We start from the raw sequence: 21,886 nt of genomic DNA, 5'->3' as shown, positions 1-21,886 counted from the left end.
CTGGGGGAAATAGTGTATTATTTCTTTGTTGGGGGGGAAAAAAAAAAAAAAAAAAGAGAGAGAAAAGACTTGGGCATCTGTGCGGGCGAGTCCACCTCTGCTCTCCCGTGCTCCCCGAGCAGGGGGTGCGGCGCACCCCCGCTGCCGGCACCCCGAGGTGCTCCCCCCCTCCCTTCCGCGGGCTGCTCCCGCTCCCGCCCCCGGCGCGACCGCGCTGCGGGCCGGCTGCCCGCCGGGACTGGCACCCCTGCGGGGAGCTCCGTGTTTGTTTAGGGCTCGCCGAGCCCAATCAGGGCCGGCTGCCTGCAGTTTTCCGGCAGGGCTGCGAGAGGCGCCTCCTCTCTCCTTTTTATACATGAGCTGCCGGCAGCAGCCGCCGGACTCGCCGCCGCCGCTCGCCCCCGCCGCACTGGATTTACCGCCCGCCGCGGCCCCGCGCCCCGGCCCCATGCGGGGCACCGGCAGCAGGTTTGGCCCCTCGCTTCTCCTTCCTTCTTCCTCCCCCTCCCCCCACCCAACCGCCGCGGTTTCCCTTTTTCCTCCCCGCTTTTCTGCTCCTGCCTCTCTGCCCTCGGCCGCGCCGGGAGGAGAGCGGCTGCGCCTGCCTGGGGGAGCCCGAGGGAGACTTTGTGGGCAAACATCCGATGCCGGTGCCTGGAGCCCTTATCTGCCGGAGCCTTATCTCCCAGTTATCTCGCAGGAGAGAGAGACGTATTTGGTGCCTATCTGCGAGGGGGGGGCTGTGTGTGTGTCCTGTATTTATGTGCCTGCGGTTATCTGCAGAGCCCCGAGGTGGGCTGAGAGCGGGGAGCCTCGCCGCCCGCTTCCCTTGCTGTCACTTCTCTGCGTCCCCTTTCGCTTTCTGCTCCTTCTCCCAGAGGCTGGGCGCCGGGGCCTCCGTGTCCGTCTGTCCGGCCGGCCTCTCTTATGTTGGCGGCTCCGGAATGCGGCCGGTCTCGGCGGGAGCCCCGGCTGGCTGCGGGATGGGTGCCACTCCGCAGAGGTGTGCTGGGGCTCCGGGCAGGCCCCCCCGGCCAGGGACGCCGGCTGGCACCGGCCCCCGCCACTGGCACAGCCCCCCCGGCCCGGCCCCTGCCCCGTGTCCCGGTGCCGCCGCTCACACGTCGGGGCCCGGCCCGTTCGCATCTCCCGGCTCCCGGGTGTCTTTCCCTCCTCCTACTCCTCCTCCTCCTCCTTTCCGTGACCTTGGGCTGGAAATAAGCAAACAAGCGAGGCGATGCACGGAAAAGCTAACATCTCTCTCCGGAGAAGTAACCTTAAAGGGATCGCCTTACTAATTGTTTTCTCGGTGGAACCGAGTCAAATGACTCATTCATTGAAATAATCATAATAACAACAACGACAGCAGCCAGGGAAGGGGCTTTAACACAGACCGGGAAAAATGCCCCTCTTGCCCCTTCGCCCCCCTCTCCTCCCCCCTTCCCCCCTCCCTCATCGTGCTCGGTCCCGCAGCGCAGGGTGCGGGGGGAAAGGGGCGCAGCCCGCCGGCGGCGCGGGGAGCGGGGCCGGAGCCCTCAGCCCTGCCCCCGAGGGACCGCGTTCCGCGGGGACCGCGCTGCGCGGCCGGCGGCTCCCGGCCCGTGTTGACCTGGGCCGCCTGATCCCCTCCGCCGAGGCGACATGACTGATTAAGCGTTCAGAGAGTCCAGATAAGCCCTGATGAATCTCATTAAGGGAGGGAGACGGGCTGTCCTGTTTGCTAACTTTGTTATTATTATTTCTCTCTCTCTCCCCCCCCCTCCCCGCCCCCCCCGCTCTTTTGTGTCCTTCCTCCCCGCCCTGCCCTGTGGACCCCCCCTTCCACTCCTCCTCCTCCTCCCCCTTCCCCATCCACACCCAGCGGCTAGAAGGGGACCTGGATGGCCGTGGCTGAAGGCGGCTGGTGCGCGGTGAAGCGGTGCGCTGCGGACGCCGGCCGTTCCTCCTGCCCCTTCGCGACCAGGGAGCCGCGCCCGTCTCCTCCTTCGCCCTCCTCCTCCTCCTCCTCCTCCTCCTCCTCCTGCGGCGGCTCCCAGGGCGAGCGCGGCTCCTCCAAGACTCCTCTGCCGGAGCCCGACGGCAGTCACCGGCCGGCCCCGCCGCCGCCCCCCGCCGCCGAGGGCAGGTCGCTGCTCGCCCCCTACGTGCACTTCGGAGCCCCCCACCCCTCCAGCTGGGAGGACATCCTGCTCTTCGCGGATCTAGACCAAACCAACAAGCTGATCTGGTCCAGCCGCGGCCCCAAGCTGAGCGCCCTCGGCGCCGAGCAGCCCGAGGAGATGTACCAGACCCTGGCCATCTCGGCCGCCCAGGGCCCCACGCCTTACGACGGATCTCCGGGAGGCTTCATGCACTCCACGCCTAGCTCGCCCGTCTACGTGCCCACGACCCGCGTGGGCTCCATGCTGCCCACGCTGCCGTACCTGCAGGGCAGCGGGGCGGCCCAGCCCAGCCACCCGGGTGGCGGTCACGCCGTCTGGTCCCAGCCGGCCGCGGAGAGCCCCTCGTACAGCACCGCCGGCGGCTCCCACCCCTCGGGCCGCTTCCCCTACTCACCCAGCCCGCCGGTGGCCAACGGGACCTCCCGGGAGCCCGGCGCCTACAGCAACAGCCTGGGCGCCAGGGACCAGTACAGCCCGCTGGCCCGGCCGCTCAACGGCTCCTACCCGGGGCCCTACACGTCCTACGTGGGGCCGCAGCTCACCCCCGCCTGGCCCACGGCGCCCTTCGAGAACTCCATGCTGCACTGCCTCCAGGGCCGGGCCGCCCCCATCCCCGTCCGGGCACCCAGCGCAGGTAGGACCCGCCGCCGGGGCGCGGGGGGGGGGGGGGTGTCAGGCAGGGAGGGGCGGGCAGGCAGGGAGGGGAGGGCGGCCGCCTCATGCCGGGGATGCCTGCTGGCGGGGGTGCCGGGGGGCGCGGGGGGGCGGCTCCGGTGCCGGTGGCGGGACGACGGGCCCGGGCCCGCGGCTTTCCTGGAGTGGAGGTGGCTCTCGCCGTTTGCGTTGGATTGCGGGGAGGGGAACAGCGCGCCCCCAAAAAGCGGCGTGGTTCGGAGTATGGCAATCGGGGTTGCAAACCGGCCGTTCCCAAAACGGGCGGCCCGCTGCAAGTCTCGCTTTTCAGTTTCCCAGCTCCGTACGTTCCTGATTCCCTAGACTCGAAATGGTGACAACTTCACTGCGAATTAACCTTTCTTCTAGCGTAGGGAAAAATCACAGTGGCTCGCTTAACCCACGTTGGATTATTTCAACTCCAAACCGTTCCGCTGCTTCGTTAAAAGAGAAAAGCAGCAAAGCAAAACCCGCGGGTATGAACGAGAAATCCTGTTTATAAACTGCTCTTAAAATGCGGCACCTCCTGATGGGATTTTACTTTCGCTTCCGAGGTGTCCCAGCCTTGTTTTTTAGTTTAGGAAATTCTCGGTGTCGTTCAATTAAGTGTAGAAGTGGAGACTGAGCTGCGATAGTTTAGTCAGAGGTAGAAAGATTAATGATTCCTGCAGTGTCTTCAGTTTTAGAATACATGTATGTATATATAAATACAGGTGTAGAGAGAGGTGTGTGTCTGGGGGTAGGTGTGCGTGTATATGTATATTTATATACATTCGTTTATACATATATATTTATGTATATTTACATGTATTTTAATATATATATGTATGTATACACACGCGCGCACACACATTTGATCAGCATTTGCTTTAATCATAAAGTACCCACAAGGCAGGTATGTTTTATATGTACACCGTGTTTTTCTCCTTCAGTGCAGTGTTGCAGAAAATTACGCGATGGCTTTTCACCTTTCTGTAGGGGTGCACACGATGCTCCTCCCGTTTCCCGGTAGATTTAAGCATTTTAAGCCTCCCACTTGGTGTTTACTAACATGACAGAGGGAAGAAGACTCAGTTGTAGTGGCAGGAGGAGAAGAGCAGAGCAAAGCCAAGAAGCCGCGTCTCAGGGAGACATGGAAGTTTAGTTTTTTAACTCAATTTCCAAAAGTTACCGTGTAAAACTAGGGGATGGAGGAAGAAAATCCTGGGTTCGTTTCGTTTGTTTATTTTTAAATTATTTTTTTTTCGGGAGAAGAGTGGAGTTGGAGAATCTCGCTTAAGGGAGAGGAGAGGGCTGGGGGAGAAGGGGTCGAGGAGAGAAGGAGTAGGGCGCCGGAGAAGGCTGGGGCAGGACAGCCAAGCCAGCCGAGGAGGGAGACGGCAGATTCCCTTGCTCCCGGGGGTTTCTCGCCCACCCTTGTGCCCCTGGGGCCGCTCCTGCTCCCTCCCCGCGGGGCCGCTGAGCCTCGGCCCGACTGGGAGGGCTCAGGCAGCGCGGGCAGCCGCGGCGCTGTCCCGCCTTCCTCGCCTTTCCCTGGACCGTGCCTCCGGCCCCCCGTGCTGGGAAGCGGCGGGGCAGGGGTTATTCTTTCGGGGATGGGGGGGGTGTGTGTGTGCCGGAGGAGCCGCCTCGCGTTGTAATGTGGGGCAAAACAGCCGCCCGGAGCTCCCGGGCTACTCGAGTTTTCGGCTCCTGCAAGGCAAAAGGCGGCAGCAAAGGCGAAGCCACGCGTGTTCCCGTTTCAAATAATCGTGTCAGCGGTCAGGACCTGCAAACTGTTGCCGCGAGGTAGTTTTATAACAAAACATTAGACGGTTTGATCCAGCTTTCTTAACGTTAATCGTAGAGTTACTAAAACAATACCTAAAATTAAAACTTGGTTTTGCTTGCCTTGGAGATAAATATATTTCTCGCGCACTAAGGGGGAAAATATTTTTAAATGCCCGAGAAATATTGTGATGGCAGAATTTCTTTCCGCAGGCACGAAGGTAATGTTATAAAGTAAATAGCTGAGACAAATAACAGTTTAACTTCCAGCGTCCTTGAAGCCTTAAGCATTTTCCTGATTACAGTCTTCAGTGGCGCTTTTAGTGCAAAGATTAATAAATCTTAGCGGTGTGCTAAGAGCTACAAGCTGACAACGTAAGTTGAACTGTGCTCTCTGGACTCTGCCGTGTGCCTGTTCAGCTCCTAATAATTTGCAAACGAAGGGAGGAAAGAAATGTATTTCGGTGGGTGCGGACCAAGAGGCCGCTTCCTTCTCACCTCAGTGCTCGCCGTGTCGTCGCAGCCCTCTCCCCAAAGCTGCCTAACGTTACAAGCTCTTTCGTTTTACAGAGCCAAGGTGCTAAGCGAAAGGTAAAAGAATAACCCCGTGATGAATTAACGCAGGTAGCGGAGGGGAATGGAAAGACCAGAAAAATCACTGGCGAAGCTCTGAGTCTGAGACAGCCTTTCCCAGCCTCCACTCAAAAGCTGCTGCAGAAATCCAAACACCTCCTTTTATTATTTCTGCACAACGTGGCACGGTATATGTGAAATCCGTATTTATTTTTTTTCTCCCCGAAACGTGGAGAGCTGAGTCAGAAAAAGAATATAAGTACTTGCAGGGGTGAAGGCATTTGATTTTATAGGTGGATTCTCTATACTTTCTGCCGTGCATTTAAACCCTTACCCCCCCTCCCCAATTTTCAGTAGCTATGAGAGCAGGAGGCAGAATACCGCGTATTTTTCCATTTCCTCTGTTTCCTACCAGACTGCTCGATTTTGACCAAATAGCCGAAGCGAAGTGGTGGCTCACCATCGCTGCCTTGGCACACCGGCGTCCCAAACGCTGTCCCTAAATCTGAAATTTCTACTAGTTGCGAGGCATTTAAAATGAGAGCCTGGGGTAAAAACTCCTTGCCTAACGTCGACTCGGGGCCATACTTTCGCTCCCAGGGTCCGGCTCCCAGGGCGGCTTTGGAAAAGGGCTCCTAACACCCCCTATCCCCCTTCCAAAGCCAAGTGCCCCCCCTCTCCCCTCGATGGGCGCCGAGGTGTAGGGTTCCAGCCCGATTTCCGAAGGGCCGAATCCCGACGTGAGTGCAGTGCTGCCGGGGGTCGCCGCTCCGTCTGGCCGCTCCCCCCAGCCCGTCCCATGCCGCACCGGCTCCGCTCCGCTTTGTAAAGCAAAAGTTGCTCCGGGGCCGGCAACGAGTTTGGTGCATTAAAAAAAATTTTTTTAAAAGAAAAAGAAATAGGATTTTGTAAAAAACGACTGCACGGCCGCGATCACCGCCGAGGAATTGCTTTTCCAAGGACTGAAGAGCGCCGGTCGCTTGCTCGCCCGGGGCCGGTCTCTCGGCGCGGCGGGGCCGGGGCAGCGCTCCGCGGGGCTCCGCGCCCACCGGCGGCCGTGCCCCACCGCCTCTCCCCTCTGCTCCTGCCCCCCCAGAGCTGCTGGAGGACCTGTCCGAGAGCCGGGAGTGCGTCAACTGCGGCTCCATCCAGACCCCGCTGTGGAGGAGGGACGGCACCGGCAACTACCTGTGCAACGCCTGCGGGCTCTACACCAAAATGAACGGCCTCAGCCGGCCCCTCATCAAGCCCCAGAAGAGAGTGGTGAGTGGGGATGGAGGGAGGAGGGGGTGAGAGAAGCTGCGCCCCGAGAGACCCGCAGTCAACGCTGGCCGGGGGGGAAAGCGGGAGCAAGGATGAGAGAGCGTGACCAGAGCGTGGTAGCACAGTTGTTCCTCCAGCTGCAAACCCGAAGTGGGGGCTCCTGATCAGGTCTGTAGGCCATGGTGAGGGGGCGACAGGGCTGGCAGCTCTCTGGGTACAGCTTCAGGCCCACCTCTGAGACCTACGCTGGCAAAATCGCCTTCTGCTCCCTGTGAGCTGCTCACCAGGCACAGACGGGCTTACTTTTAGGACCTCGTTGGTGAGGGGGCATCGGTGGCTTGAAAGAAATTTGTGCTGCTGCTGTTGGACATTTCCAACAGAAAACAAAAAAAAATCAAGGTTGGAAAGTGTTCGTTCAGAGAACTAGGAATTTCTCCAGACCTGCTTTCTTTGCTGAGAGCTCGATCCTTGGGAATGTAAGCAACTTTTGTATATAATTCAAAGAAAGCCAATTGTTTAAACAATGATAATAGCCTTTGTTTTGTTTTGCTCTTAAGAAATGAACAGCAATTTTTCTAAAAATATACTCCTAAAACTAGGGGGGGAAATAAATAGTACAAACCAGAACCCCTGTTTATAACTCAGGCTGGCACTGAATAGGCAAGGAGAAAATTAACAAACGGGGATTGCGTGTTATGTTTAGCAAATGTGGGTGGAGGTCAGCAGAGAGAAAGAATACACTCTTCAGTAATGGCTGTTACCGACCGAGCCACAATAAATCACACCGGTATAATCCAAGCTGATGTTTGGACCCTTGTGTATGGAGACAGTGTATCAAACCATCAGCCTTTCAAGCGCCTTTCAATCACGCCAGCTGTTTTGCTCCATGCCTGTTTTCCTAGTGTTAAAACACGTCCCATTCTTTTATTTCACAACCGCTTGAATTTAATGTCCTTACGGGAGCAGGGGAAACAACCAAAAAACAAAAGCGCGATGATCAGAACAGACAGTAAGTTCTTATGAACCACCCCCACCTCTTCTTAAAAACCGTCTTTAAAAAAAGAGAGTTAATTTAAGTGTAAGACAGAGGTTAATTACTGCTGGGTGCCCATTTTTTCTATCTGGTTGTCCACTGAATTTCATGACACGAGGTGTTATCTCATTACTGGGGACAAACGCAGCAGACTGGCCAGATCTGACGCTTGTCTGAAGTGTCAGAGCTCATCTGGCCATGGCACCCTGGCCCAATGCAGATTTCAAGTATCTCATACCTGGCTCTGGAATTTTCGTGTTTCTTGTCTTATTTTTTTGAAGGAGGGGTGGGGGTGAGGAGACTAAAACAGAGTCAAACTGCAGCCCGATCTCAGCCTGACACCTCGGCGAAATAACTCTGAAATAGCTCTGCATAACAATCCCTACCGAGTACCCTGGCCATAACTATAAATCAGCCATGACTGTGTGTTCATACAGTTGGAAATATGTAGGTGAGAAGGGAAAATGTTTTGAAAATGCTAAACATGTTTAGATTGCCTCAAAGTTTCTGATAAAATTCCTGCAGCAGAATAGTAATTTTAGCTTCAAAACGTGCCAAAACCCCACGTTTGTTTAGATACAGGAATGAGCAAAAACTATTGAAATAAAATATATGGAGATTTATACCAGACTGCATACAAAAGAAAGAAAGGTTTAACAGAGTGAAATGTCTGACAGCATTTCACTTGCAAAGAAAAAAACCAAAGCATATGTGTTAAGACCAGCTTTTTTTTTACCCGATCCATGTAAAACTTGTATTGAATCGAGGAGCACAGTTTGGACGCTGTGTGCATACGTATTTAATAATGTGGTCACAAATTCTGTTTTCATGAGACCTGGATTTTTAAGAATCAAAAGTATACATGTGTACTTCAGCCTATATTACACTTGGCTGTTTTTTTTTTTTTTTTGCTATGCAATTAATAATGGGTTACTGATTCAAAGCTACAAAATTTGTATTTAATCTGGAGTTCTTTCTGAGCTGTAGTGTAAGATGACGGTTTACTGCTAAGAAACTTGAACAGATAAAATTCAAGAAACTTGGTTATTATTCTGGAATATTCTTCATTCTCAAAACACTTTTATCGGTTTCCCAAGTGGCAGGCAGCTCTGTGGTATCAAAGGTGTCCGAGTTACTTCTAACAGCCCAGCAGTAAATGATTCAAGAGGAAGGGCATTGTACCCTTAAGTTAGTAATTTCAGTTATGGGTGCTTTATAGTCAGAATAAGATTAATGCAATCCTCTAAAACTGACTTCTGCATGTAAACTTGTTCAGCTGCCAGACACAGAGCTAGGCACAGATTTTTTTATATTTTTTTTGACAATGCGATACTTTGAAAAAGACTAGATTTATGATGTAGCTGGAATTCTTTGCTTGTGATGAACGTAAAAGAGACCACTTGTTACAGGGACTTTTATAACCCATTCACCTTCATTTCACATGTTTATGAGGACTGCCTTCACTTATGATATACAGCCTGCAGCCATAAAGCTTCGGGTTATATGGTTATTTCTGATACAAGGTTGCTTCATCTTGGCTCCAAACTCCACGGAAGAGTGTCATAAATGGCTTGTTTGCAGTGGGGACCTTGTTGTCACCCACCAGCTTTTCTGCTGGCCGAGGGGAAGCTCTGCTCTGTAAAACATGCTCCCGAGGCACGTTGTTTTTCATGCAAGGATAAAATGTGTGATGATAAAAGGATTATTTTACAAAGATGCCATTTGGTGTACGTGTTACCCCTGGGATGCCTGTGAAAGTTTTCCCTAGCTGTGGTGCCACCAAGGGCAGGTGATTAAAGCAGCTAATTTTTCCAATGGGTCGGGAGTATCTGTGGCAGGTTCAGAGATGCGTCTTTGCCCACCATACAGGGGAGAGGGCATTGAACTGGCTGGAGAGGTGGCACAGGAGTGGTGTGCTTTCTCTTCAGCTGGATGGAGCTGTAGTGGAGATGTTTCCTAGCTGTCCTGCTGGAGGACAGCCAGTGCCTGGTGGTCTGAACAGAGGTATCCAGGCCAGCAGCTCCCAAATGTGAATTTTGCCTCTGCCACGGCTGCCCAGAGTTGCAAACTCATAGTGTCTCTTCACATCAGCTTTCCAGTCTCTGAAATGAGGACAATCTTGTTTTAATTCTGGGATGTCACAGATAGATGCTATTAAAAAACCCTCCTACCATCCCTGCTGCATGTTAAAGTACTTTTTATAAACTGTAAAGACATAAATCATTTGCTTCTGCGGGCTTGTTTACGCCTGTGTTTGCCTACGCTTGCCTCTAGCCCTCGTCGCGACGGCTGGGCTTGTCCTGTGCCAACTGCCACACCACGACCACCACCCTGTGGCGCAGGAACGCGGAGGGTGAGCCTGTCTGCAATGCCTGCGGTCTTTACATGAAGCTCCATGGGGTAAGCAGCTGCTTTGCCGAGGGAGATTCCCTGCTGGCCCTGATGTTCCTTTGGGGAAGGGGTGGTCCTTCTGATGGTGGGCGCCCAGTGGCTTCAGGGGGTGGCATTAGGCTTTCTCAATTTAGGGCAACTTTCTGTTGATGCTAATGGTCTCGGCTCATGGTTTGGATGGCGGAGTTAAAAAATGGTAAACAAAATGGATAAATGACTGAAAAATGCATGCCATTAGAAAATGGCTATCCCATTTTAGCAAGGTATGCTTTTGTGCTTTTGACAAGTTATGTGTTCGGTGTTTTAGCTCTTCTGACAGATTTGTACAAATAAAACACCTCTGGGAGAGTAGTACAGTACAGGTCTTTTTGCCACTGGTATTTAAACCAGCTCTTCAGTGGGGACACCCACCCCCCCCCCAGACCTTTAATAAGACACTTTTTCATGGACAGACATAGCTGTATCAGAAAAACTTTAAATGTCATTTCAGCCTTTGCTAGGCAATAATGGAGGAATAAAATAGCTCTATCCTGAATGTCATGGGGTATGTTTTGGGTGAGACTTGGAGCCTTTTATAGTCCTGTGGCTTAAGTTACAGTCAAGCACAAGTGTTTGAAGAGTGAGGGCATTAGGAGTGATTGGAACTTGGTCTAGTCCTCAAGAAAAAAAGAAATTATATTGCAGGTTTAAACATCATAATGATAGTAAGCATATGCCTGAATTGTCTTTCCCCAAACTTATGTTATCATTCAGTTAAAATATATTTTAAGCCAATGTTTTCTGTATAATGACTATCATTGTGATGACACAGAACACAAAGCTTATTTTTGAGAACATTTTGCCACTAAATATAAATTTGGATACTATGAAGCTGTATCACAGGCAGAACTGCTTATAAGAACAAATACTAAGTAAGTTGATTATGGTCGAAAGCTTCTGTCCTGAGACACTTACCGGCAATGATCTGGTTTGTGTAGCTGGTCCACAGAAAGAGGAGGTTTTTTTCCCCTCATATGCATTCTTGCTTTCCAGAATCAGCCACTGGAGATAATTTCTAACTGACTGGAATAAGGAATCAGGGATTCCTTATTGGGATATACCCCATCCAATTTAATTTCATGTGACATGTGGCCAAACGTGGCTGTTTTTCCCTAGATGTGTGCTGTTTACCTGTGGATTGACTGAGGTGTTGGAAAAACTGTTCTGTTTACATCAAGAAAAAACTTCCCCTGCTTTCTTTATTCAGCTAAAACTCCCCTTGAAACAACCCACTGCTTTGCCCAGATAAAATGCAAAGGTTTTTCAGAATCAATACTGTGACACAGGAAAAATTGACTCACTGTAGAGGCATTTTCAACATCACCATTTGATCTTGTATTGTATTTTGATTTTTGATATTAGAGCACACATACAACTCTGATTGGTGTGGAAATTTAATTTTTTCAGGTTCCCCGACCTCTTGCTATGAAAAAAGAAGGAATTCAGACCAGGAAGCGAAAACCTAAGAACATAAATAAGTCAAAGGCATGCTCTGGTAAATACAAAAAGATAAGAAAGTTGAGCTGGAAGAGTTTTTTCCCCTGGCTGGAAAATATTTGGTTTTAATAACAGTTCTTGATCTTTCAGGTAACAGTACTAGTGCGGTTCCTATGACTCCAACGTCCACGTCTTCTACTAACTCAGATGACTGTAGCAAAACTGCTTCTCCCAGCACACAGCCTGCAGCCTCCGGGGTAAGCCGTAAGCCGCTGTCCGTATCTGTAAGCAGACTGATCACTGTGCAATGTTATCACAGCTTTTATCTTATCTAGCAGAACAATAATCTAAACAAACTTTCCAGTTTTGTTAGCTGATACTGGAACAAGATTTTCGGAGGATATTACATATATAATAGCTGTAAACAGAATGACAAGCTGAAGTACTTTACAAACCTTCTAATTAAGATCTATATAATTTTTATGATTAAGTTAACCATAGCTTAACCCCAGACATTTTGGTTTGAAATGTTCAGGTTCTTCCATTGCAAAGGTTGTCTTCTGGAGCAAAGACAATGAATCATGCCTGATTGATCCTTTCAAGAAACAATTGTGCATGTACCCCTTTTTTTCTGAAATTATCTGATAAGAATTTATAATTCAAGGCACTTCTGCTCTCACGTTTTTCAAAAGCTGTTTAACATCCATATGCATTTTTACGCATTATCCCAAACGACTGGTAAATCCCAGCGAAGTGTTATCCTGCTGTATGAAGGCAAATATAAAGGCTTTTGTTTTAAACTAAGATGTGCACTTTTAAACCCTGATTCAGACCCAGCTGAAACCAGCCTGGGGTGCCCCACTGATTGCAGTGTGTAGGGGATCTGCCCTCTTCTCGCACGGGGCTCTACAGGGGCCAGATGCTCAGCATCTGGCAGCACCGAGCTCCAGAGGAGCACCAGAGGAGCGCTGATCATCCCCTGCTTTAGTTTTGATCCTTATTTTACATCATGTACTCAAACCATCTCAAACTTCCTCTCTTCACTCAGTTAGCATGTGTAATAACAAATACTACCACTAAAGTTGTGAAGCTTAATGTAGATTAATTTCTAACCTCTTGGCTACACATATCTGTATCCACACTTACTCCTCAGGCCTTCTGTATCCTTTAATCTGCCACATCATTTCTTTGAAAAGCTTTCCTAATGGGGCTTTCTCTACTCCTTTATTAATAAAAAGAAGACATTGTTTATAATAACTATTTTTCAATATGTCTCGGTGTTCCCACATCCAAATTCCTTTCAATAGTTTAATTCCTGACGTACAAAGTTTCATTGTACAAGGGGAGGAAAAAAAAACATTTTTAGCAAATGCGATTGTTCGTGGACTGACAGGGCCACCCAGTTTCAGAGGCACTGGGTTTTGGGTTTGGATGCTGCCAGACAAGGATATTACTAAAAGGGCTTGTCTTTGACATAAGAAAACCCTGTCAGTCCAATAAAATAAACAGATCACATAAAAAAAAGAGGAACGTTAACCAAAAGCAAACTGTTACTGGGTTTCAGGCTTCCCCCAGTGAACTACTAGGCACAGTTTTAGGCTCTCCCCTAAAATTTGCAAAGGAAAAACTGCAGCCAGATTTTCCTTAAATCTTCCTTAGATTTCCCTAAATGGGACTACCTACCTGAGGAATGTCGTGAGATTTATACAATGGACAGAATTAGAAGCACAATCCTAGCTGCAGCTGAGGCAGTGGCATAGGCTGGAGGCAATGCAGCTGTGTGCTGCTTGGGCAGGGAGAGGCCATACAGATGAGATCCCGTTTCCCCTATGCCCTTGCTTTCTTGGTTGGCTAAAGCCTGTCTTCCTTTCTGTAGCCTTTCTCCCTAGGACAGTATATCAGACCTGTTTCTTAATATTCTTCATGTTATAATGTTAATAGTACCCTTTGTAATATGATTTTGCCAGGTGGAGTTGTGTGGCTACCAGAGGAGAGCTGGGCAGGGAGTGGTTCATGAGCCAAAAATCTATTTGAGAGTTGTTAGCAACTAAGGCCAACTCCCGGAGATCCTGAGGCAGCTTTTAGTTACACAAAGGAAGGCATCCCCCAGTGCCAGGACTTCAGTTCTCCCTGATTTTTCCATAGTAGATCAGGCTGGGAGAGGATACCTGTGCAAGGGCCAGGGAAATCCAGCAGGCAGCACAGTAACATCTGCCTTTTCCCCCACCGTGATTCAATCATACGTACCCTGCATATGCAAAGCACTTGCAAATCTCCTCTTGTGAAAAATTTAAATAAAAGGAAGCGATGGAGAGACGCTGTGAAATGCACCGAAGTGGGGAGGTTGCAGCAGTGACCAGACATATGGGCATCCCCTTGACTCTGCTCCACCTCACATGAGGGGCTGGTGATCTCCCACCCTTGCACCCCAGCCCCAAATATACGTAAATGAGGATGGTATTTTGCAGGGGAACTGTTGACAGGGCATGTCATGGGTATGACCACATCCTTCCCTTGGGCTCCTTCCCTTTGCCCAAGCATCAGCAATTCAATGGATCGGGGACAGGGGAGGCTGGAAGCTGAATGGGGAAAGTGGTGGCTGTTGAGACTGGCTCCTGTTGCCCCAAAAATCATTTGGGAACATGATCATTAGCTGTGAAGGAAATGAAATAATTTCTTATGGGTCCAAATCCCGTGGGAGGGGCTGAGCACTCATAAGGGCCATTGAAGTTGCAGGAGTGAAGGGATGTCAGCATTTTAGAACGAGGTAGCCTGTAATCTGATCACATGCTGAAGCAAAGATACCCTACTTGACTTCTATTTTCCTTCCTTATTCTTTTCCGCATTTGAGTTGACCCATGGATAGCCTGAAGGTTTGCATTTATTCTTAGAACAGGCAATGGCTTTGCAGAAGGAGGATAGACTTCTCCAGGCCATGTCAGGAGGGGAAAAAACCCTCAGGTGGATGAATGCAGGCTCTGTAACATTTAGTTTCTTTAATGAGAATAGTGTCGATTCCTGCCAGCGGCGCTGGTGACATTGCCGAAACACGAGCACCTGCTGGAAGAGCCAACCTGGCTCATTCCCCAAACGTTACACAGCTGGCATGGCAATTTGTTTTTGTTTTGCTCTGGTTTTACTTCTCCAGCCTTTATTCTGTGAAGAAGGGAAAAATGCCAAATTGACATTAGGCAGAGAAATCTGATGACGTTTTAGAAACTGTTTTCTGAAATTCACAGCAATGTTGTTGCTAAAAGAAACAGAGAAAATTAATTCCTCTACTGGTACAAAAGCAATTTATTATGCCCTGTGTGGGAGGCTGCCAAAAGAGTTCCCAGTTATGTAGAAACCTAATGGAAATGAAATTCAGCAGAATTCATTTGTGTCAGTAATATTCACTTTTTGCCCTACCTTTCTTTATCTCTTTTAGAGTAAAATAACGAGGGGGACGGCAGAAAAAGAGAAGGGCAGTGATTAGTCTTGGAAATGTCTTTGAGACTATCTGTTTCATGAAGGGAATCTTATATGATACCAATTTTGAGACAAATTAGCAAGAACCTTAAATGCTGATTTTAGGTTCTAGTTGAAATTTAAACATCTAAAAGTTATGATTAATGAATTGCGGTGGGTGCAAAGTTGATTTCAAACATCTGAAAATGCAGAAGTATTTGCATCAGAGATACTCTGTTGTCCCGCTGTAAAGGGGCTGTTTGCCAAATTCACATCTGGATCTAGAATTCGGGCCTATTTCTGTTTTCCTAAGCAGTGTAAGTACTGGGTGTCCTGTGTTACTAATATGGAAAAGGTCCAGCTGCATGATATATGAAGTTGCCTTACGTCCCCATAAAAAGAAGATTTGAGGGTTTCAGACAGCCTTCATCTGCATCTATACCTGCTCTCCCTTTGATGCTGCTGAAACTGTACAGAGAAAAGCTACACAGAATAAGTTGCTAAACGAAGGGCACGGACTGTAGTGTACACCCATCCATTTTCATGCAGGGGCTCCAACTAGTGTGATTACCAGAAGGGTTTTATTACCTTATTAGGATAAAAGGCAGTATGAAAACTGCTGTAAAATCTGCTTTTTATGGCAGGACATGGAGGCTCCTTGAGCCAGGGCTGATGTCAATAAAGGCTCAGCAGCACCAGTGGAGCTTTTCTTTCAGAAGACTCTATCGTGCCCTTTGCCTCCAGTCTGGAGATTTCTCAGGACGATAATCACACACCATAGAACAACTTAGGACAGTTGCCTTGCAGGTAAAACTAGCGCTTACTTCCCTGGGAGGTTTACCTTGAGAAGTGGTTCAAAACCAGCTCTTCAGTGGAAGGGTGGAAAGTGAGATAGCTGACTGAAATGGCCTTGACAGGTGGTGAGCTAACATGAAAATGCACTTCCAGCTGTCCCCAGAATGCCTGACAACCTGAACATTTTTGCAGGCTATAGGGGAATCAGCCTCCATATAGTATCTCCCAGAGTCTGGATGAACTGAAGAGAGTCAAACTCTTCAAGAAATCTTCTAGCCACCTGGATATTGGAAAGTTGAATAGCTGAGGGTCCTTCAGACTACCCGATGATAAGATTTCAGATGGTATAGAATGATTTTGTAGCCATCGGGACAGAGTTTCCATGAGAAAGGCTCAGCAGCATGGTTGGTAGGACTTTCACCTGGAAATGGGAACACTGTGCCTCAGTCCTGGTATGAGTAAATATTTTTCTAAACCAGGTGGAATAAGATCAACAGGAGGCATGAGGAACATGGCAACCTAAAATACCAAACAGTCTGGTAGTCAGGGCATTATGCTGGGAGATCTGATACTCCGATTTAAATCTTCCCTTGATCTCCTACCTCTTTTGCATTAGTCCTCACTCCTGGACAAAATAAGATGCTGCTTTCCTCTCCCCACTTAGTTTCACACATTCAGTCTTTTATTTTCTTTTCTCCATGTACATGTACCTGAAAGAGAGCATTTAATTTTGTATTAAACAGAACAAAGCAATCCAGCTTTTTCATTTCAGTAGGGAAAAACAAGGAAAAAGAGTATTTTTGGTTCTACACAAAATTTCTATATGCATACGGAGCCATCTTGGTTTTGTTTTATTGTCAAAGCAATAAAGCAAATTACTCACACAGACCTCGACAGCAGTGGGGTCATCAGCTTTCTCAAGCCACTCTGGAAGTTGCCTCCCTTAGGAAATAAATGAAGTATTAACCACAGTTTTATGTTGCTATAATACAAAGCAGAGATTAGAAAATATGTAAACTTACACGTTTGCAATATAAACAAATGGATCAATTTGACTAACAAGAAATGACAACTTTGCGTACTAAGAGGGTCACTAAATCAGAAAAAAAAATTGTGGTTTTGCAGTGCTGAGACTTGCTCTTCAGAAATCAGGGAGTGACAGTATTGGGAGAAAGTGCTATTGGTGGGGATGGCAGTTATGGCAGGGAGGCTGAGGCTGGAAAATAAAGGACTTCACCACAGTTTGCCACAACACTTTATAGGCAAAAGAAGTTTTTTGCAAGTGTGTATCAACTGACTATGGTTATCATTTAAGTGTAGCGAAACTAAGCGAGGCTAACTGAAGAGAGTGTTGGCTGAGACTCAGATTACTACAGACTTAATGTAATGTCCAAAATTCATAGAAGATTACCACAGACTTAGTGTAATGTCCAAAATCCATGGAGCATTTTCAACCTGCGAAGCGGGTAGAGCAAAGGTCTATCTGGTAGAGCAAAGGTCTAGTTCAAGGCTTCTTGCCACCCACTCAAGCTTTTAGCACAAGTCCTTGCCCAGAGCTTTTGCCTCTCGACTGCAGAGGTGTGAGGGAAGGATGGTGTGGGGTGCAGGCCCTCTCCTCTACCCACTCTCTGTGGTGGGCAGACTGTGTAGGAAGTAGTGGCTGGAAGAAAGCCGGAGACCTTCAGCCAGAGATGCTGGTGCTGTTCCCCAGGTGCTGGCCAGCACACTCTGAGCAGCCTGGTTCAAACCTGGCTAGCCTTAGTGGGGGTGAATTTGGCTCCAGGGTGGTGATAGCAGGTTTCAGTATGATGTAGGTGTCTAAGTCTCTCTGTGGCTCTGGCTGAGGTCTCTCCCTGTGAGTGTGGTGGGCAGGTCCTCTACAGAAGGGCCACCTCTGATCTGGACAACCTGCCTGCAGGCTGCCCCATGACCAGCTCCTGCTGGTTTGGGTAAAAAGAACCTTTGCAGATACAAACACAACCTTACTCTGTTTGTTTGGGAGGCAAGCTCTTCCCAAAGGGCTTCATTCTTTTTTTTTTTTTTTTTCCCCCCAGGAAGCTGACCTTCAGTTGATTATCTATCCTATTATCAGATTTCAGTAATAAAAATAAATCCATTACCTTTTTATTGATAGAGCCAGCTGTTGTGAATTAGAAGAGCTTGTTGACTTCAGCAGCATGTTCGGCAGCATTGTTCAGCTTATTTATTCCAGCTGACAAATGTCCTGTAATAACTAACTGTAACTTCTGTCATTTTTCATCCCTTAAACCTAGAGAAGTAAGAGCAGACATAGGCAGGCTCAGGAGCAGAGCTGTGATTCAGCCACATCCTTTTTGTGAGCTAGAGTTTGTTTTCCATGTCTCACTTTGGGAGCTGCCTGAGCTGCCTGCATTTGTCATGACATTACCAGGGTGGGGTTTCCAGGCCCAGCGGTCCTGCCCAAGTCCTGCCTGCCCTGGCTCAATGGAGCCAGGATCCGGTCTTGGTTGGGCAGGGATGGGCAGTCTTCAAACAGGACGTGTCTCTGTGTCCTCCCTTCTGGGGTGCCCGAGGGAGGGGTAGCTGATAACCCCACATGGAAACTGCAGGTCCCTGTGCCCCACCTTTGTAGGGCTGAATCAGGAAAAGGGTGAATTACACTTTCCAAGCACGGAAAAAACAGGTAGCGATATTTGCCTACCGGAACAACAGCAGCAAATATGGGCAAACGGGAACCTTTCAAAGCAGCTCCTAGTATTTTTAGCTCAGGTTGAGCAAACACCACTCAAGTATAATTTAAACCCTTCTTCCACTGTGGGGAGATGCAGGCTGTTAAAAATTGTATCTTTTGTGCTAGCAGGAGTCTATTTGATGTATTAGAAATTAAAAAAAATATTTTTGAAAACCTAGGCTGATGCAAGACCAAACAGGACCCAAAGGTTAGCATGAAACCTCCCTCACTGAATTCTCTGAGTGTAGTCACAGGGAAAGAGGATGTGGAGATTCGTTGTCACTGATTGGCAATTGTGTATTTCAGAGAGCTATAAAATATAGTTCTTCTTCTGTTTAGAGCTATTATGGTTGTTTGGGGAGGGCAAACAGTTGTTCCTTCCATCTCTGCATTTCTGGGTTGCGACTGATGGAGCAGGATCCTGGTTGGTGACTGGGTGGAAGAAGAGCAGCCATCAACCATTTTAATAAAAGCTAAAGAAAATGCTGGAGTCTGAGTGATTTCAGACAAAAGTGACTGCTGGCAATGAGTATCTCTTTTGGAAGGTGAGGTTTTCCCTGTGTTAAGCAAGGCAACAAGAACCTTGCACCAGCACCATTTGGAAATTACCTTTGAATAAATGAAACCTTGCTTTTCCTATGTCAGAACTGCTAGTCTGGCACAGCTCCAGGAGAGCCAAGAGCTCTACTCTTGTAAAATGATTAAATATGTATACTTTTCACTTAAACAGCAGGCAGGAAGCTTCTGCAGTCGCAGTTTAGGATAGTCCTTTTTTTTTTTTCCCCTCTTTTTATGGAATCTCATCCGAAGACTATCCATTAACAAGCAAATTAAGGTTTTAAAGTTGACATATCCAAGAGTTAATTTTGTATGAAGTCAGCTCTTAAACATTTCCTTTATCAGGTGAAAACATTGCCCCTTCTCTGTCTGGCACTGCAAATTTTTCCTCTTTAGCAGATCTGCTCAGTCTCATGGAAAAAATGATTGTTTCTTTGTAACTCTCCATTTCTCTGTTAAAACAAATGGACTGGTTCCAGGGTGGTTCAGAGGTTCATCTTTGTGTCTACCAAGGCTCCCCCGTGTGTTGTCTTGTGCATGTAGGTCATGGAAGAAAAAGGCTCTTGGTTCAAAGGCATAGTGTTTCTCCACTTGAGATGAAAAGAGCATCTCCTTTAGTGGCCAGTCTGACAGGGATGAAGTGGTTGTGGCTAGCTTTTTGAAGGATGAGGAATGACTTCAGGCATTTCAAAGTCTGAGGGACACAAAGGAGGCTGATTTCTAGGCAGTGCTCCACAGCCTGCTGGAGAATTGGAATGTATCGGGCTTCTTCCACTGGGGAGAAAAATTAAAGGTGCCACCACTCCTGGATCACATTTTTGTATTGGCATCTGTGTCCCTTCAGTAGGAGGCAGTGGGACACATGCACGTTACCTTCATCATGGTCAAATTTCCAGGTTTTCCTGCACATCACACGATTTCTCTTCCATCTTGCTGTGAAGATAACCACATGCTGATCTCCAAATGTGGATATCACTCCCATCAGCAGGGCTGAACAAGTGTGCTCTCCCTGAGACTTTTTTTCAGTTTCAGGATTTTGAGGCACAGGGGCAAGCAGACAGCAAATCCTGGCTTTCCACAGAAATCCCAGGATAGTGGCTGTGCCCTGAGCCTGCTGTGCTCCCACTCACACCCCAGTGCCTGCAAAGCTCACTCACTCAATGAAATAACTCTTTGCTCTTCCCCCTTCTCCAGGCGAGCTCGTCGGTGATGTCTGGCCCAGGAGAGAGCACCAGTCCCGAAAGCAGCAACCTTAAGTATTCAGGTCAAGACGGGCTGTACACAGGAGTCAGCCTGACCTCCACGGCCGAAGTGACAGCGTCCGTGAGACAGGATGCCTGGTGTGCCCTGGCTCTGGCGTGACCCAGTGCGAGGGAAGCTGGATCCCGGCGCTGCACGGCAGCCCCCAGACGTCTGCGCGTGGTTTCTTTTGCGGAGCAGTCATGGTGGCAGCGAGAGTGCTGGCAAAGACCATTCCTCTGAAATTGTTTCTGTGCCTTGGTGGCAGAGGTGTTTTTCAGCCTCCGAAAGAGGCTCTGCCGAAGCATCCAGTTCCTCATCTATGCAAGAAAAATATAGGGAAAACAAATGCTCACCGGGGGATAGCTAATGCAACCTTACACTCTGAAAACTTAAAAAAAAAAAAAAAAAAAAGAGGAAAAGGAAAAAAAAAAAAAAAAGAGATAAACCTAGATGTATTGATAGATTTCAGAAATACATCCTCGACTTACCCAGCAGTGCTGCCTTTCTGATTGTATAGTTGTTTTCATTCTCTCATTGCCTTCTTCCCCAAGAATTTGACAGAACTGGGACTCAGGGAGGGAGTACCAAAGGCTTTAATTACTAGAGATAGTGAGATACTTTTTAACAAGTGTCAGAAGTGCATACTGCTTGAGTCGGCACAGATGTCTCACACTGAACATTTGATGTCTTCGCCCTGTCGGTCCTCTCCTTCTGCACCCTCCATCTTCAGTGTGCCTTGCTCTACTCTTCAAGAGCTCAGCTACACCCCTGGAAGAAATCACAACTTTTGGTACAAGTGTCACAAGGTTCAGCTTGTGAAGGAGATTTGGGGTTGGTTGGTTTTTGGTTTTTTGTTTTGTTTTGTTTAAAATATTTACTCACTTTGCAAGACTGCGATATAACTTTTAAAGTACACTGTGACTGAGGTTTATGAAAGTTCATATTTTCTGGCTGAACTTTATAGAGTCAGTCAAAATTTGTAAACAGGGTAGCAATCAGATATTTTTCTTCCATATATACAATAATTTTTTTAAAGAAGTGCAATTTGCGTTGCAGCAATCAGTGTTAAATCATTTGCATAAGATTTAACAACAGTTTTTATACGAATGAATGAATGTAAACATTTTAACTTAATGGTACGTAAATAATTTAAAAGAAAAACTTAACTAGGCATCCTTAGGCTTTTTAGTGCAACAAAAACCCCATCCACTTTCTGTATTTCCAGTTGTCAAAGCAAGATTTTCAAAGAACAAGCCTTCTCTCAGGAAAATTGCCCTAGCCATTTGCTCGGAAGTGTTGTACAAAAATGCAAATGCATCCCCAGATTTTTTTTTGACATTGATAAGTATGTGCTGGAAAGAAACAAACTGCAATGAAACTTTACTACCTAACTGATACATATGTAAATACTCCATAAGATATTTAGGCATCTTGAAAATGTAGGATGCAATCTGTATAGTGTGACTGATGCATAGTTAGGTTGGTTTCCATTGTTTTTTAAGTGGGATGTCATTTGGAAAGTTGTTTCATCAGAGCTTTACAAATAAAAGGGTATCATTTTGGGATATATATACTTTTTTCCTGTACACTGTGCCTTCTCCTTTGCCTCCAATGCAATTGTTAAGCTACATTAAATGCTATGAAAAGGTATCTGATACAGGCAGCATGTCTGATGGCTGCAACGAGGGTCTCCAGCTGAAGTGCCTGCTCTGGCTAGCTAAATCTGCATCGCGTGTGGCTTTTCTGCAGCTCCCCTCACTATGCTTTCTGATGATGTGTAAACCCAGGGCCTCC

At 48.0% G+C, this 21,886-nt stretch overlaps 1 protein-coding gene across 1 annotated transcript; it reads left to right on the top strand.

Annotated features, from left to right (window-relative positions):
* The first annotated feature begins 381 nt into the window (after positions 1–381).
* Positions 382–21,678, top strand: GATA6 (GATA binding protein 6). The gene is made up of 7 exons (XM_074899094.1): positions 382–468; positions 1,862–2,796; positions 6,271–6,437; positions 9,745–9,870; positions 11,308–11,395; positions 11,488–11,594; positions 20,045–21,678. The coding sequence occupies exons 2-7, from the start codon at positions 1,881–1,883 to the stop codon at positions 20,210–20,212; spliced, it is 1,572 nt and encodes a 523-aa protein (XP_074755195.1). The 5' UTR covers positions 382–468; positions 1,862–1,880; the 3' UTR covers positions 20,213–21,678.
* The last annotated feature ends 208 nt before the right edge of the window (positions 21,679–21,886 follow it).

Source organism: Athene noctua, chromosome 2, assembly GCF_965140245.1.
Source record: "Athene noctua chromosome 2, bAthNoc1.hap1.1, whole genome shotgun sequence".
Taxonomy (NCBI): Eukaryota; Metazoa; Chordata; class Aves; order Strigiformes; family Strigidae; genus Athene; species Athene noctua.
Note: the sequence above shows the minus strand (reverse complement) of the source record. Positions and strands in the feature narration are given on the sequence as shown.